At 36.9% G+C, this 13,968-nt stretch overlaps 1 protein-coding gene across 4 annotated transcripts in view; it reads left to right on the forward strand.

The window, feature by feature from the left end:
• PREX2 (phosphatidylinositol-3,4,5-trisphosphate dependent Rac exchange factor 2) overlaps positions 1–13,968 on the forward strand; it is a 178,194-nt gene that overhangs the window by 99,050 nt on the left and 65,176 nt on the right. For all 4 annotated transcript variants that reach the window (XM_065627409.1, XM_065627410.1, XM_065627411.1 and 1 more), the window contains 5 exons: positions 2–163; positions 3,973–4,195; positions 4,539–4,746; positions 9,901–10,080; positions 12,883–12,977. In XM_065627409.1, coding sequence (XP_065483481.1) covers positions 2–163; positions 3,973–4,195; positions 4,539–4,746; positions 9,901–10,080; positions 12,883–12,977 — 868 coding nt within the window. The remainder of the gene's footprint in view (position 1; positions 164–3,972; positions 4,196–4,538; positions 4,747–9,900; positions 10,081–12,882; positions 12,978–13,968) is intronic.

Consider the following 13,968-nt stretch of genomic DNA (forward strand, 5'->3'; position numbering starts at 1 on the left):
GATTCTTGAAGCACTGGCAAAAAGCGATGAACATTTTGTGCAGAATTGCAACAGCCTCAATTCCTTAAATGAAGTGATCCCCACCGAGCTTCAAAGTAAATTCAGTGTCATCTGCAGTGAGAAAATTGAGCATATCTACCGAAGAATCTCTAGTTATAAAAAGGTGCAACCTCCATGTCCTAAGCTTGGTGATATTTGTCTTTTAAGGGAAAAACAAGGGAATGTGGTACAGTTTGAATAAATCTTCAAGATGTCTATTGCAATGACAAAAATATGGCTGAAAGTTTAGCTATTTTGAGGTGTGAATGCCTAAACTGAATAACTGCAATAATTCTTTTCAAACTGTGCTCTTTATTATCCCTTATTTAGACACTGGGTAGATTGTATCCTTACTTGTTTGCTGTCTTCAGTTGCAGATACAATCAACTGCATATTTCCCATCGAAGGCCCAGCATTCTTGTAAATGCCTTAAACCAATATTCTAGTGAATTTGCAGATGTTAACCAAAATGAGGCAATAACAGCTGAATTGTTTTTTTTCCTTCTAATGCATCTTAATTTTAAATACCGAATTGTTACTCTTTTATTCATCTTTTATGTCCTTCATATTGGTACGACTTTTTCTAGCAAGACTATTAATAGTAATAGCTCTGTAAATTGTTAGATTAACTTGGGTTAATAAAACACGTAGCACAGGAAAAAAAAGGAGAAAGTGCTGATTTTCATACAGTTGACATCTAAATTAATGAGATGTGAATGAATAAAGTATGACCTCTAGTTGCAGTCAGTGTATTTCTCTATAGTTGTTTTGCTAAGCAGGGCATAAATGAATCAACCATTTGCCAGTTTGTTAATGCAAACTTATGTTCTTATCTTGGCTTCTAGTTCCTCTCCCATACAAGCTAGTTCTTGGGGGTGGGAACTAGTTTGAAGTAGGCCCAAAATGGTAACAAAGAACTGGCTCTGCCCTATCTTATCTCAGTTGGGGTCTGAGTTGGGACATTTACAAACCACTCTGTTCTGAGAATTAATACGCAAAAAATTGAAAGGAAACAAAAAAAAAAGAGGAAAAAGAGGTTCAGTGTAGAAGCTTCACACAGTTCTAAAAGCTGCATGGAAAAGAACAGATAATGTTTTCTTGTTTTTCAAAGAAAAGGAGGGACAACTGTAGGGAAAACCTGTAGCTTCAGTAGGATGAAGGCCAAAAAGTGGTTTTCCAAAGACTTTTCAGGGTCCTCTCTGACAAGAAATTGAATAATCTGAGGAGCTGAGTAACAGAAGGAGACCTCAAAAGGATTCTGATACTGCAGTACCAAACATCTGATCTGTCAGTTGTTTGCCTGAATTATATTCCTCTGTGTTTTCAAATGAATTAAAATTCAAAATATCTTTAAAAAAATTATTAGTTTTAACATTAGTAATAGTATATTTAGAATTCAAGTAATGTGTAGGTGGTTTACCTTTCCCATAGCCAAAAAATTTGAGCATGATGTACAGTCTCTTCACAGGAGGCCAAGAAGATACATGAAATTTTATTGTATTATACTGGGTATGAAACAAACAGCCTCGGGGAAGTTTTCATAGTGCTTATACTGTCTAGAAGCAGATCTTGCTGATACAAACTGCACTTCCAAGCTCATCTGCTCAAAAATCAGTAGTTTCACAGTTACAGCTTTTAATGACAATTAGTAATGCAATGAATTTCAGGAACAGAGATGTCGTTTTCTTGGCAAGGTAAGGGTAACCATAGTTACAGGAGACTTTCAGAGTGCCTGAGCCCAGCATGGTTCCTGGTTTCACTGTGGAAGTTTGAGTTTTATAAATAGAAACCCTGTAGATTTCTGCAGTTCCTACTATTATTATTATCAGAACATTTTGCTCATAATAGACCTCGAGTCCAGTGCCATGAGTACCAGATGTTTCTGAACACATATATGAAAAGAATTTTAGGCCTGACTTATGACCTGATTAAATCGTAGCCAGGCATTTGGTCTCTCTGGAGCAGGATGTGTGGGAGATTGAGATGTGAAATATGTACTGCTTGCAAGAACATTTTCATCACTGAATGTCCTTAGTGCCCTTCTTAACTATTTGTACATTCTTCAGCCTTCGAACAATTCCATAATTGGATTTCTTGTAACCTTCCAGATCTTATTCTGATATAAATATTTAAATGTTATTAATCAGTCAAATGTTCATCAGGCTGAAGTAAAACGACACCAAAATAAGCAGAAATTTAAGTCCTAGCACAAAAACCTGTTGTTACTCAGAAGGGACATACCTTTGTTCAACTCAAGTGTTAGTCAAAACTTGACTGACTGAATTTGTACTGATATTTATTAGGGAGGGAACTTTGCAAATTAACTTTGAAAATAATCTTATGCGTGAGCTATGCTCCATACCTGGGGTAGGTCTGTGCAATATTTTGACTGGACAGATACTGTGGTTAAAATACCAGGGACTTGGAACTGATTGTGTCTTTTCGAGAAAAAAATTTCCCATAACAACAAACTGCAGTGGAAAGGACATATTTTGACAAAAATCTTACTTGTGACTGACAAGTCTCTTCTCCAGTGGGAGAGCTTGATCTCCTGACTTTTGCGATTCTAAAATAGGTGTATTTTCTAAGTGTCCAAATTTAGTACAGTTCAGTCACTCGGCCTACCTTAAAAAAACCAAATAAATCTAAGGCTGGTCAAGAGTGTGCACAAAATTTTGGATGTTATAATGAAGGAGATGTGGCTAAGCACTGTGTTAGAATTACACCATAAAACATTTTCATCATTGATGAGCTGATATATGGGGGAGAAAAGAGGTAGTGGAGTAGCAAAGTCTGTAAAATATGGTATTTGCAATTTTTATGCTCTGATGTTTGTTAGCTTCACGGAATCACTCAAAATCACAGAATGGTTGAGATTGAGAGGGACTTCCGAAGGTCTTGTCCAAAACCCCTGCTCAAGCGGAGCCACCTAGAGATGGTTGCCCCAGAACTGTGTCCAGATGGCACTTGAGTATCTCTTAGGAGGGAAATCCAGCAACCTCTCTGGGCAACCTGTGCCAGTGCTTGGTCACCCTCACAGTGAAAAAGTGTTTCCTGATGTTCAGAGGGAACCTCCTGTGTTTCAGTTTGTGCCCATTGCTTCTGGCTCTGTCACTGGGCACCACTGAGAAGAACCCGACTCCATCCTCTTTGCACCCTGCCTTCAGGTGTTTGAATACATTGATGAGATCCCCCTGAGCTTTCTCCAGGCTGGACAGTCCTAGCTCTCTCAGCCTTTCCTCACAGGACAGATCATCTGGTCCCTTAACCATCTTGGTGGCCCTTAGCTGGACTCTCCGGTGTGCCTGTGTGTCTCTTTCTGGGGAGCCCAGAACTGGACCCAGCACTCCAGTGGTGGCCTCATCAGTGCTGCATAGAGGGGCAGGATCATGTCCTTCCATGTGCTGACAACAGCTCTCCTAATGCAGCCCAGGAAACCATTAGGAAGGACTTAATTCTTCCTGAATATGGAATTCATAATTCATAGCTTCCAATTCTGTCTTTATTATAGCTTCAGGTAAAAATTTAAGATTTTTTTTTTCAAGAAATTGACTTGAAAACATCTATGTCAGCAGGTGTTTATAAATGTTTTTTAGTACAGCACTGGATAATAGAGCATTTCCAGACTTTCTCCCCAGGAAAACACTTGATATTTTACTATGTTGCAATGAAAATAAATTCTATTTCCTTGTTACAAGGCTAATTACAATTGTAAATATCATTTACTTCAAAACCCAACCTCTCAGAAATATAAAATGAAAAATATTTTTTCTTATAGAGGAAGATGGAATTATGAAGTCAAGATGTCTGAAGTCAAGGTTGCCTGAAATATTTTATACTTTTGTTTTCTAGTCAGGTACACAAGTTTTGTCAGCCAAGTGCTGACACATCAAAAGCTGTTAATAAAAATTTTGTTTTCTTTCGCCCTTCTAGTTTTCAAGAGTATTAAAAAACAGAGCTTGGCCTACCTTCAAACAAGCTAAGTCAAAGATTTCACCACTTCACAGCAGTGATTTCTGTCCAACCAATTGCCATATCAATGTGATGGAAGTGTCTTACCCTAAAACCTCAACTTCCCTCGGTAGTGCCTTTGGTGTACAGTTAGACAGCAGAAAACATTCTTCCCACGAAAAGGAAAATAAGAACACTGATCAAGGTAAGTCCATTGCACTTGAAAGAACTACTTCCAGTGCTTCTGATACAGAGTCTTAAAAGGTAACTGGTTTAGGTTTATGTCCCAAATATTAAAATTAAGGACAAGGCTTTATGAAATCCCTCTGTTTTCAATATTTACGTTTATTTTAAAGCATAATAAATGCTAGTCATAGTTTCACACTTTTTCCTTAAATAGTTTGACTTCGATATGCAAAATAAAATGTAAAATTAAACCATTACATGAAGCTTTAAGCAGGAAAAAAGTTCACTGTTGGGTATTTTATGAACTTCAAAATATATGTTGAAAAAAAGATAATGATATAATGTATTTGGATTATTCCCAGGTAAACTGAATCCCATGATCTATGTCCAACATACCATTACTACTATGGCTGCTCCTTCAGGACAGTCTCTTGGCCAGCAAGAGGGCCATGGTCTGAGGTACCTCTTAAAAGAAGAAGATTTAGAAACACAAGATGTCTATCAGAAATTGCTTTTCAAATTACAAGCTGCACTGAAAGAGATGGAAACATGTGTCTGTCAAATAGATGAGTAAGTAAATGTTACCTTCTGGACCTGCCTTTAATTTTTCTATTTAAGATACTGATACAACTGGAAATCATTTTTGTGTAGTGTAGGATCAGTGTTGGGTTCAGACAGAATTAAGGCAAAGAATTTAGGTGTAGGTAATATTTTGTTCTTTCCCCTAGCATCCCTGATTGTTTTTCCCCCCGCTTTAATTTGTAGCTTTTCTCTTGAATGTGGAAATGCTAATTATTTTGAGATTCACTAGGAATGGAAACAAATGGCAGAGGTATAAAAATAGCTTTTATTGAACTCCTCAGGTATTGCTGAATAGTCCGGAGATGACTTTGCAAGTAAGGCATTTTCATGCATAGGAGGATTTTAATTTGTTGGACATTTTCCAAAACCAAATCGGCCTTAATAAAGAACTATGGATCTAGGGAGAGCTACTCTTGAGTGATTAGGACACTTAGCTTGAATGTGGGAGACCCAGGGTCTCATCACAGTTTGTCCTAATTCAGGAGACAGATTTAAAACTGGCTTTTCCATTTGTGAGCTAAGTGGGTTGACTGCTAGGCTATTTGCTGTATTGGGATGAAGATAAAGAAGAATGATAGGCCTTTCAGTTTTGAAAGATCCCGTATGTAATGCAAATGTCAGAAATTATTCATGTTGAAAATACACATAACATAATTTTTGAGTTTAAAAGCCAATGGTTCGTGATCTCCAGTGTGGAAAAGTGGTTGCTTCTCCTGTTATTTCGATGACTGTACAGTGATTTGTCCTTTCATAGCTATTTCAGAGTGGGGATTTTTTCATACTCTTCTAATAGTAATGTAATCATTACACAGTCATAAGTCATGTTATATACTGCAATAGGAATGAAAGTAAGAGTGGCCTCAGATTTTTTAAAGAAAATGTTTTCTGTGCCTTTACGTAATTCTGCTAAGTATCATGCTGAAGATGTTAATTAAATGGAACTTAATTTCAGTGCTTGGGTGCACTTAAAAATGACTGTCTGTAAAGCCTGTCTTGTCACTCTTCCTCAAGGAAGTCAGAAAATTATATATGGAAGTTCAGTCAGTGTTTCAGGAAGTTCCAGTTACCAGTCTGCCACACCTTTCCTTTCCACTCCCTAGGGCCCATGATGCAAAAGCACAGGAAGTTCTGAGCCTTTTTTTCATGCACATGTACACATAAATACACACACACACACATTTACTGTATGTACAGGTGTATACATATATATATACACACACAGATACTAATTTTGAGTTGCACAGTTGTGTCAGTAACTACAACGGTTCATTTTTTTTTCCCCTCATACATTTCAAAAATTTAGCTTTTGCTGTTTGTAAGACTGAGACTTTTCATGCTTTATTCCTCCCGGACTTTGAGTGGAGTGCCAGAGCATGATTACTGTGGAGGAAAGTGGTTCTGTACAGGAAATGGGACAGCCAAGGGACCTATAGTACTTAGAAGTGCTGAACAGAGAAGCTGGGTGTGAGCAGTTCAGCAGTACATGGTGTATTCTATTAGAACATAGTTACAGCTGCTAATTAACTCTTGAGAGAAAAGTTAGGACTAGTAAGAAACAAAAGACAGAGTAATAAAATAGGTTAATCATTATAAGCAATCGTCATTATTATGATTTTCTCAGGACAGAAAATATGGACACGACATCACAATTCTAAATTTATGTATTATTGAATGATGAAAAATAGGGCTACTAAATGACTGTTTGGTACCCTGTATAACAGGGCTGTTGAAAAACTGTTGTTCTTTCATGTTACTATTATAGATGTCTCTGCTATGTGTTGAGGTCAGTAGTGGTCTCTCTCTCAACTCCCAAAATCTGGGGGCAGTGTTATCTGCCCAACCTCTCCTATCTGTTAGTGAATGAAAGTGAACTGAAAAACAAGTGTTTCACCTTGACTGCAGGTGAAGCAGATCTGTGAGAGCTTGAATATTATGGGAAGGAGATGTCTAAGAGAAGGCTGTGTACTCCTAACATTATCTTCGTAGTAACTTTTGTCATGGTTTGCTGATGAGATAGAGTTGTGTGAGAAATACAGTACTGATGGAGAGAGAGAGATGCAAAAAAATACACACGTCCCCTTTCCACAGCCTTTCAAAGTTCCATTGACTCCTCATTCAAGTAGCTTAATAGTATCCCAGTACTTCTTTAGTTCCATTGCCAGATACCAACCGTTGATTCCAGGTGTTATACAGAGATAAGTCCTTCAAGTTTTTTTTTTAGTCCCTGATGACTCTGCTGTTTCTTGCTTCACAAGCACTCGGTGTGCTCCCACAGTCCCAGATGCTTTTTGGAAAGATGTCTCTTGTGAGTATACAAGAGGCTTGAAAATTTTCCGAGCCTCTGTGGGGTGAGGAAAAAGCAAAACAGTTACAGGTTGCATAGGGTTTTTTTGTTACTGCCTGTGGCTATCAGTTTTTAATGCTTTGACTGACCGTAGCAGGTTGCATTTGTTTCTGACACACTTTTAGGATTGTCTTGATTTGGGTTACATATAGGATTAATTCCACATGTGAGGATTGTTTTGGTCAAGACTCAAATTTCTGTTTTCATGGAGATTTTCTTCAGAGTTACAAGGACTTTCTAGCTGTTAGTGACTACTCATTCACATATTTATCCTATGAGAGATAGACATCTAAGGTAACCAACTCCAAAGAAGATGTAATGTGCATATGCTGTATTTACAAAGAAAAAACAAAACTCTAAAAGAAAAAAAAAAAGTATATTTAAGCTTTTTTTTTTTTTTAATCCAGGTTTTGGTTTGTGTGTTTTAAACTCCCTGAACGAGGTTTCTAAGAGCATTTCAGTGCCCTCAAGAGCTACCAGCTCCAGAACTCTGTTATCCAAAGTTCCAGTTTTCGTTCATGGTAGTTCAGCAAAAAAATTTCCTTAGAAAAAGAGCCTGCCTGCTGAGAGAAACAGAAAAGCTCCCTTAGGAAAAGCTCCAGCTCCCTTCATCAGTCTTTTACTGAGATCTTGGCAGCAGTGACTAAACAGTCACATAAAAGAGGAGGATATAATAGCCTGTCTGTGTCTTTGCAAATAATTACTCAGGGGAAGATATTTTCAGGAGTTGAAATTGTAGTTCATTATGCTTGTTTCTTACTCTTGATTATTTTCTTGCAACAAAAACATCCACAAGAAGCTACCAGAATGGATCTGCCCATAGCCCATTTTTGTTTTCCTAGAAGTGGATGATAATGGGAACACAAGAAAAATCAATAGTATAGATTAATCCTTGTCCTTACCTCACCTCATCTTCCAGCAGGCAGTGCTACAAGGTCTTCTTGGAATGGACCTTTTGTTTTAAGAGCACTGTTAGAATGGTATGCTGTGAATTTGTCTAATTTCATTTTGAATCCGTTTTATTTTTTCATAGTCAGAAAATAAGTTTTACAAGTACGAAGAACAGTTTTCTGAGGTCAACATTCTGTACAGTTTTTCTATATTTCAGTTGCAGTTCAGATCAGTACCTTTTCCTGTATATAGGATAAATATATATCTGTTAGATTTTAGCAGAGAAAGTTATGCAGAAAAAGCTTTGATTATCATCCTTATTTCCCTGAAGTTAATGTCAAACCCTATGCTAACGTCTATCCGGTCATAAATTCAATGAGACCAAGCTTGATACGCCATTTGTGGTATGTATTCATTGCTATACAGTCAACAGACAGCATTATAGGGATAATCTACCCAATTGCATTTCCAAAGTACACGGTTTCTTAATTTTTTTCTTAAAACTCTGTCCATTCCTGAGAGTCAGGAAATGATTTGTGTATACTCAAAAACATTATAGTTGAACATGGTATTGAACATGTGTTTTGTATGCAAGAAGTCACTGCTCTGAGTCCAGAAACTTCTACTTTCAAGGTGACCAGGTTGTTTTCTGGTAGAGTACGTGATAGCTCAGTACTGATGTAACTGTATCTGAACAAACTTAACTTTGTTGGGATTAAGAGTTAATTACTTCAGCTGGCAGGTCCCCACAAAATTAAGATGGAGCTCTAAATCACTTAAAATCAGAATTCCTTCCTTGCATAATGTAACAGTGCTAATACGTGCATTGAGAAATAAGAGTAAAGGAAGGAATTCTGAGTGCAACCCTTTCAAAACAATTAGGGCAGCATTTTTGTTCACAAAAGGTATGCATCTCCTGTTAGTTTCCCTTCAAAAGTAAGAACTATGTGTAACAAAAAGATCTAACATGTTTGAATCCTACCATGCATTTGGTAGAAAGTTTACCAGTTGACCATTCTGACAGCTCCTACAGTAAAACCCAGCTATCATGTCCAAGTGCTTTACAGGGGAAAAAATATCTAAATTTAGTGTCTTCTGATTTCAGGTAGTTAGAAGGTAGTTTTTTCAAGAAAAACGCTGCCTCTCAGATCCAAATTTTAGTTGGAAAATGTCATTCTAATGGAGTGTTTGAGTAATAGGAATTAAAGGACAATTGCCCGTAATAGCTGTTCTGATCTTGAAAGTAAATTACAACGTCTCAATGAGTTAATCACCTGAGAATATGCATCTTTTGCTTCCAGTACTTGTGTGTATTCTAAATGTAGCAGTCTACACTGCTCTCTCTTCTTGACTGGATTTCACTTTTGTGTTCGTCACAGAAGCTTGTAGATTAATCATCAGGTTTACTAGTGAAAGTGGCTCAAACGCTTTGAATATCAGGAAGTACACAGATATGTTAATAAATATTCTTAAAATGCTGTAGTAAAATAGCTCATGTTGCAGGCTGGCATGTGTGATGCAGTAGTAATTCATAAAACACAGGCTTTTCACAGAGATACAGTTTCTTTGGTTTTTCTCGATTTGTACTGAGAAGTACGTGGTTCTTGTTTAAAAGTAGTTAATTTAAAATTTGACCCCAAGTGTTCAAGGATGTGCTGTTAGTTCTTCCCCAGCCAGAATCATTGCCTTCATACCAGACTGAGTGGTAATGCTAGTGGGTTTCACTGTTACAGTTTTTAACAGTGGAATGTGTCACTTTCTTCCCTTGTTTCAAATAGGTATGGACTGAATTAAGACGTTCCCTTCATGTATTGTAGAATAATAGGTGGAGGACATTGATGAGAAATGTTATCCTGTTCTTAGCTCAGTGTATAAAACATGATTTTGTTTGTTTGTTTGTCTCGCAGCCTTCTTTCTTCAATAACATATTCTCCCAAATCAGAACGTAAAACGCCTGAGCCTTTAGTACCAGCAGACAGTGATAATGAAAAGGGGGAAAGGAATGGGAAGAAAGTCTGTTTCAGTGTGACAGGTGATGAACAAGAAGATTCTGGTCATGATACCATCAGCAACAGAGATTCTTACAGGTAACCTTACTAATAATATTTTTGTCAACTGAATGAAACCTGTGAGTTTTTAGACTGTCAAGTGGCTATGAAAGACTATCAGAATATGATTCCAACATCTGAAATTTCTAACAGAGGAATAACTAGCATCAAGATGTGTAAAATAAACTCCTTAATGAGTAGAGATTAGTTATTAGATCTTAGTGTCCCTCAGCTTTGTAGCATATCACAACCAGAGCTGTAAAGCTTTGCTTTAGGTTACCCATCTTAAAAAAAGCAGAAATAATTTCTGTTCCCCAACAACAAACTAAATATCTGCTATGGAAAGCAAGATGCTAGAGCCACCACTCTTGCTGATCTAAATAATAAAAAATACCTGTTTCTCAACATATATTTGGCACCTTCTTCTACTCTAAATATTGTAGCATCATCTCATCTGTAGAATTCATCATGCATCATGTTTCTGGTGAATAAAAATAGGTAGTATTTCGAAAAGGAAGGAGTAGTTGTAGCAAGCATAGGTCTTACAAAGGTTCTCTTCTGCTGCTTAAAGAGAATTGGTTAACTACATGATACAAAATCTAAATTAAAATTTTAGCTGCAAGTAGAACAGGGCTTCATTATTTGTTCATTATTGTAGTTCATTATTATGCTCAGAAAGTAGAATCTCACTAGGGTCATTTTTCCACAGAATCCTGTATTGCTGAAATCTCTTTCATAAGCTAATATTTGATTACTGCAGCATGGTAGATAGAAACTCTTTGTCAGAGTAGAAACAGAAATATACATATACATTTGAAAAGAAATTAATGTAGAGATAATTTGCACAGAATCTGTCCATCTTGTTCTAACCATGGCGAACACGCAAGCAAAGTGCCGAAGTGTGTTTGGGGTTTTCTGTACATCCCTGATGTGTCAAACTGACTGTCCAGGAGCTGCTCCAGTGGCCTGTGCTTGCTCCAGTTGGGAAGTTACCCAGTTGGCACAAGATTTGTGTGTGGAGAAAGAAGGTGTGACTTAAGATATGAGTGTCTCTTAGTTTAAAATATTTTATGTATTCTGATTCCAGTCATGTGTAGTCCATTGTGGTTGTTTAGGAATTATAAAATCCGGGGTTCCATATGCAGAATAATCATAAAATCTGTGAATTTAGAACAACTGTTGGAGTGAGACTGGATTTTTTTGTTTCTTTGCTTAAATAATTACATTAGGCAATACTTAAAAGCTCCAGATCCCGTGATACTACTGTGGTTATTATTAGAGCTAGTAGGCTAGTTTAATCCATTAGAGTGCTCTCATTTTGTTGTATGGTCTCATTATAAACCTTACAATATAAAACAACAAAAATGCAGTATGATATAGCTAATACATCTAATCTGTTTCTCATTTTCCTGTGTTTTCTTTTCTCATGCTTTGCACAATCCAGTTTTAAATAACCTTCATCTTCCCTTTGGAGACTTTAATAAGTGAATAGAGTTAGTTAGAGAACATTTCTTAATATCCAGCCAGAGATTCTTAATACTCCTTGGGACTGTTGACCCTCTGTTAGGAACACGTTGTTACTGATGTCTTAATGGATATGACTGTAATTATATATCATATTGCTTCATTTATAAATTTTCCCCATTCATTTATGTGGTTGGCTACAGGTCAAAAACATATAACTTAGCCAGGAAATGTAAGTCAGTATGCCAAAACTGGTAAAAGATCTCTTCTATATTTACAAAAATAAAGAAAACAAGTAGGGGGTACATGTATACCTGCAGCATAATACGTAAAATATAGATGTGTGTATCTTGGAGAATGTGTGTGCTCAATTCATAAAACAAAACCCAGATGATTATACATAAATATCCTTCAGGTATACTTCCACATTATCTCGTATTCACTTGGTTTTTTAAGTCTCCCTCTGCTGGATAATTACTTAAGCATTTCCTGCATTGAAACTGAGCAATCATTGTGAAGTGGCTAAATAACTCTGTTGAAGACTTTGAATTCAAATTTATTGTCATAGGAGTTTTAGTACAAAAGGCTGCATTTTATTCTATTTGTGCTTTGGAAGTAGGTATGTTCTCTGTCTATATTCTGTACAGAGCAATTAATTTTTGAGGGCGAAGATGAGGTGAATTAGTGTAATATCTACAGCAGAAAAATAAGCAGAAGACAAATACACATTTTAATCCGCAAACCTCCTTACTATAGACGGATGTGAGTGACATTTTGTATGCATAGAAGTTCTTTCCTGAAGTTACATATAGAAATGTCTGTACACCTCTAACAAAATGAAAAACTGGAAGAGATGGGGTCATAATAAATATTTTGACTGGCAGGGAAATATAGTTTTTAATTTGAGTTTTGTTGCTACTGGAATGGATTGAGTCTATTCTAAACCCGTTATGGACTCTAGTTTGCAAGTAATAAACCAGACTATTCAATAATTTGTATTAGCTATGGACTAGGAGTACAGAATTTAAATGTGGAGTTGCTAAAACATTTGATGCCACAGTTTCAAAAACTGTCCCTTGTGTAAGAAAAGTTGGTTGGTTTGCATTGAAAGGGTATTTTATCATTCTGCAAGTTCTTCTTCGGATGCAAGGGGAAGGGAGACAATTGAATCACCTGTTTTGGAAATCTGGTCTTCTGCATCCTACCAGGATTGCAAATTATATGATACCCTTAGTATAGGGATCTTTATTGTTGATGAAGAATTGTACAGACCATCTCATAATTAAATTTAAAGTGGAAAAGGGAAAGAATTTCCATAACTTCGATACAGAGCCTGTATTAAAGGACATGACCTTATTTCTTTTTTTTTTTTCCAAGCGATTGCAACAGCAATAGGAACTCCATTGCCTCATTCACCAGCATTTGTAGCAGCCAGTGCAGTTCTTATTTTCACAGTGATGAAATGGATTCAGGTATGTTTAGAAAAGTCAGCCATGAATCTGTCATATGTTCCTTTTATTCTGTTTTATTCTTTTCATTTGCCTGGTAGTTTTGTTATTAAAAAAAAAAAAAGCATCTTCCTTGGTAACAGAAGTGTATCATTTTGCTTCTGCCTAGCTAGTGATGCACTGAAGTCCTTCTGTGAAAAAGAGCTGATATTCCAGCTTCTCTGAGAATAGCCTGAATTAGTCAGAGCTCTTGGAGTCACTGGTTTTAACCACATTGATGCCTTGACCTTGACAAGTGCATTGTGTTGCACAGAGTAGGGAGCATTTCAGGTGAGCGTGGAATGTTCTCCAGGCCTGCGTCAGCACCCGGACGGTAGGATGCGGCTGTGTATGTTTGTAGGAAGGAATGTGAGACCACAGAGAAGCACATTCCTGTTTATGCCGTGACAAATTGAATTTAAATAAATGCAGCTGCTAATAGGAATGAGATGGGATTTAACTGCATGGAGTAGAAGGTCATATACTCAGGGGCTAATAATAAAAAATATTTGCTCTGAGCTGAGAATTTACCATTTGGGAATGATTTAGGAAAAGAAAGAGCCGGGCATATTGAATACGAGCCACCAGTGAGACTTGGTCATAAAAAAGGCAAATTTTATTACTGGTTGTATCAGGTTGTGTTTTCCATTGGGACAGGAAGGCATTAAAGACGTTATGCAAGGTATCTGAGGTGCCTCGTGAATAATGCAATTCTAAGCAACTACTTTCCAGAAATGATAAGTGCTTACAGAGCTGAGCAAATGCAGAGGAAAATGATGAAGGACATAAAGAACCATAAATAAAAGAGGAGACCTTGGGTCTGTTTCTTCAACATTAGGCATAAATGAACTGATATGCACTTGTGCAGCATCAAGCTGAGGTACCAGCTGAGGTGCCTAAAAGAATATCTGCTAGCCAAGCACAGATACAGCGTTCGAGTTGATAAATAATGCTGCTCAGTGAAACTCCCACTCTC

The sequence above is a fragment of the Caloenas nicobarica genome, chromosome 2, assembly GCF_036013445.1.
Source record: "Caloenas nicobarica isolate bCalNic1 chromosome 2, bCalNic1.hap1, whole genome shotgun sequence".
Taxonomy (NCBI): domain Eukaryota; kingdom Metazoa; phylum Chordata; class Aves; order Columbiformes; family Columbidae; genus Caloenas; species Caloenas nicobarica.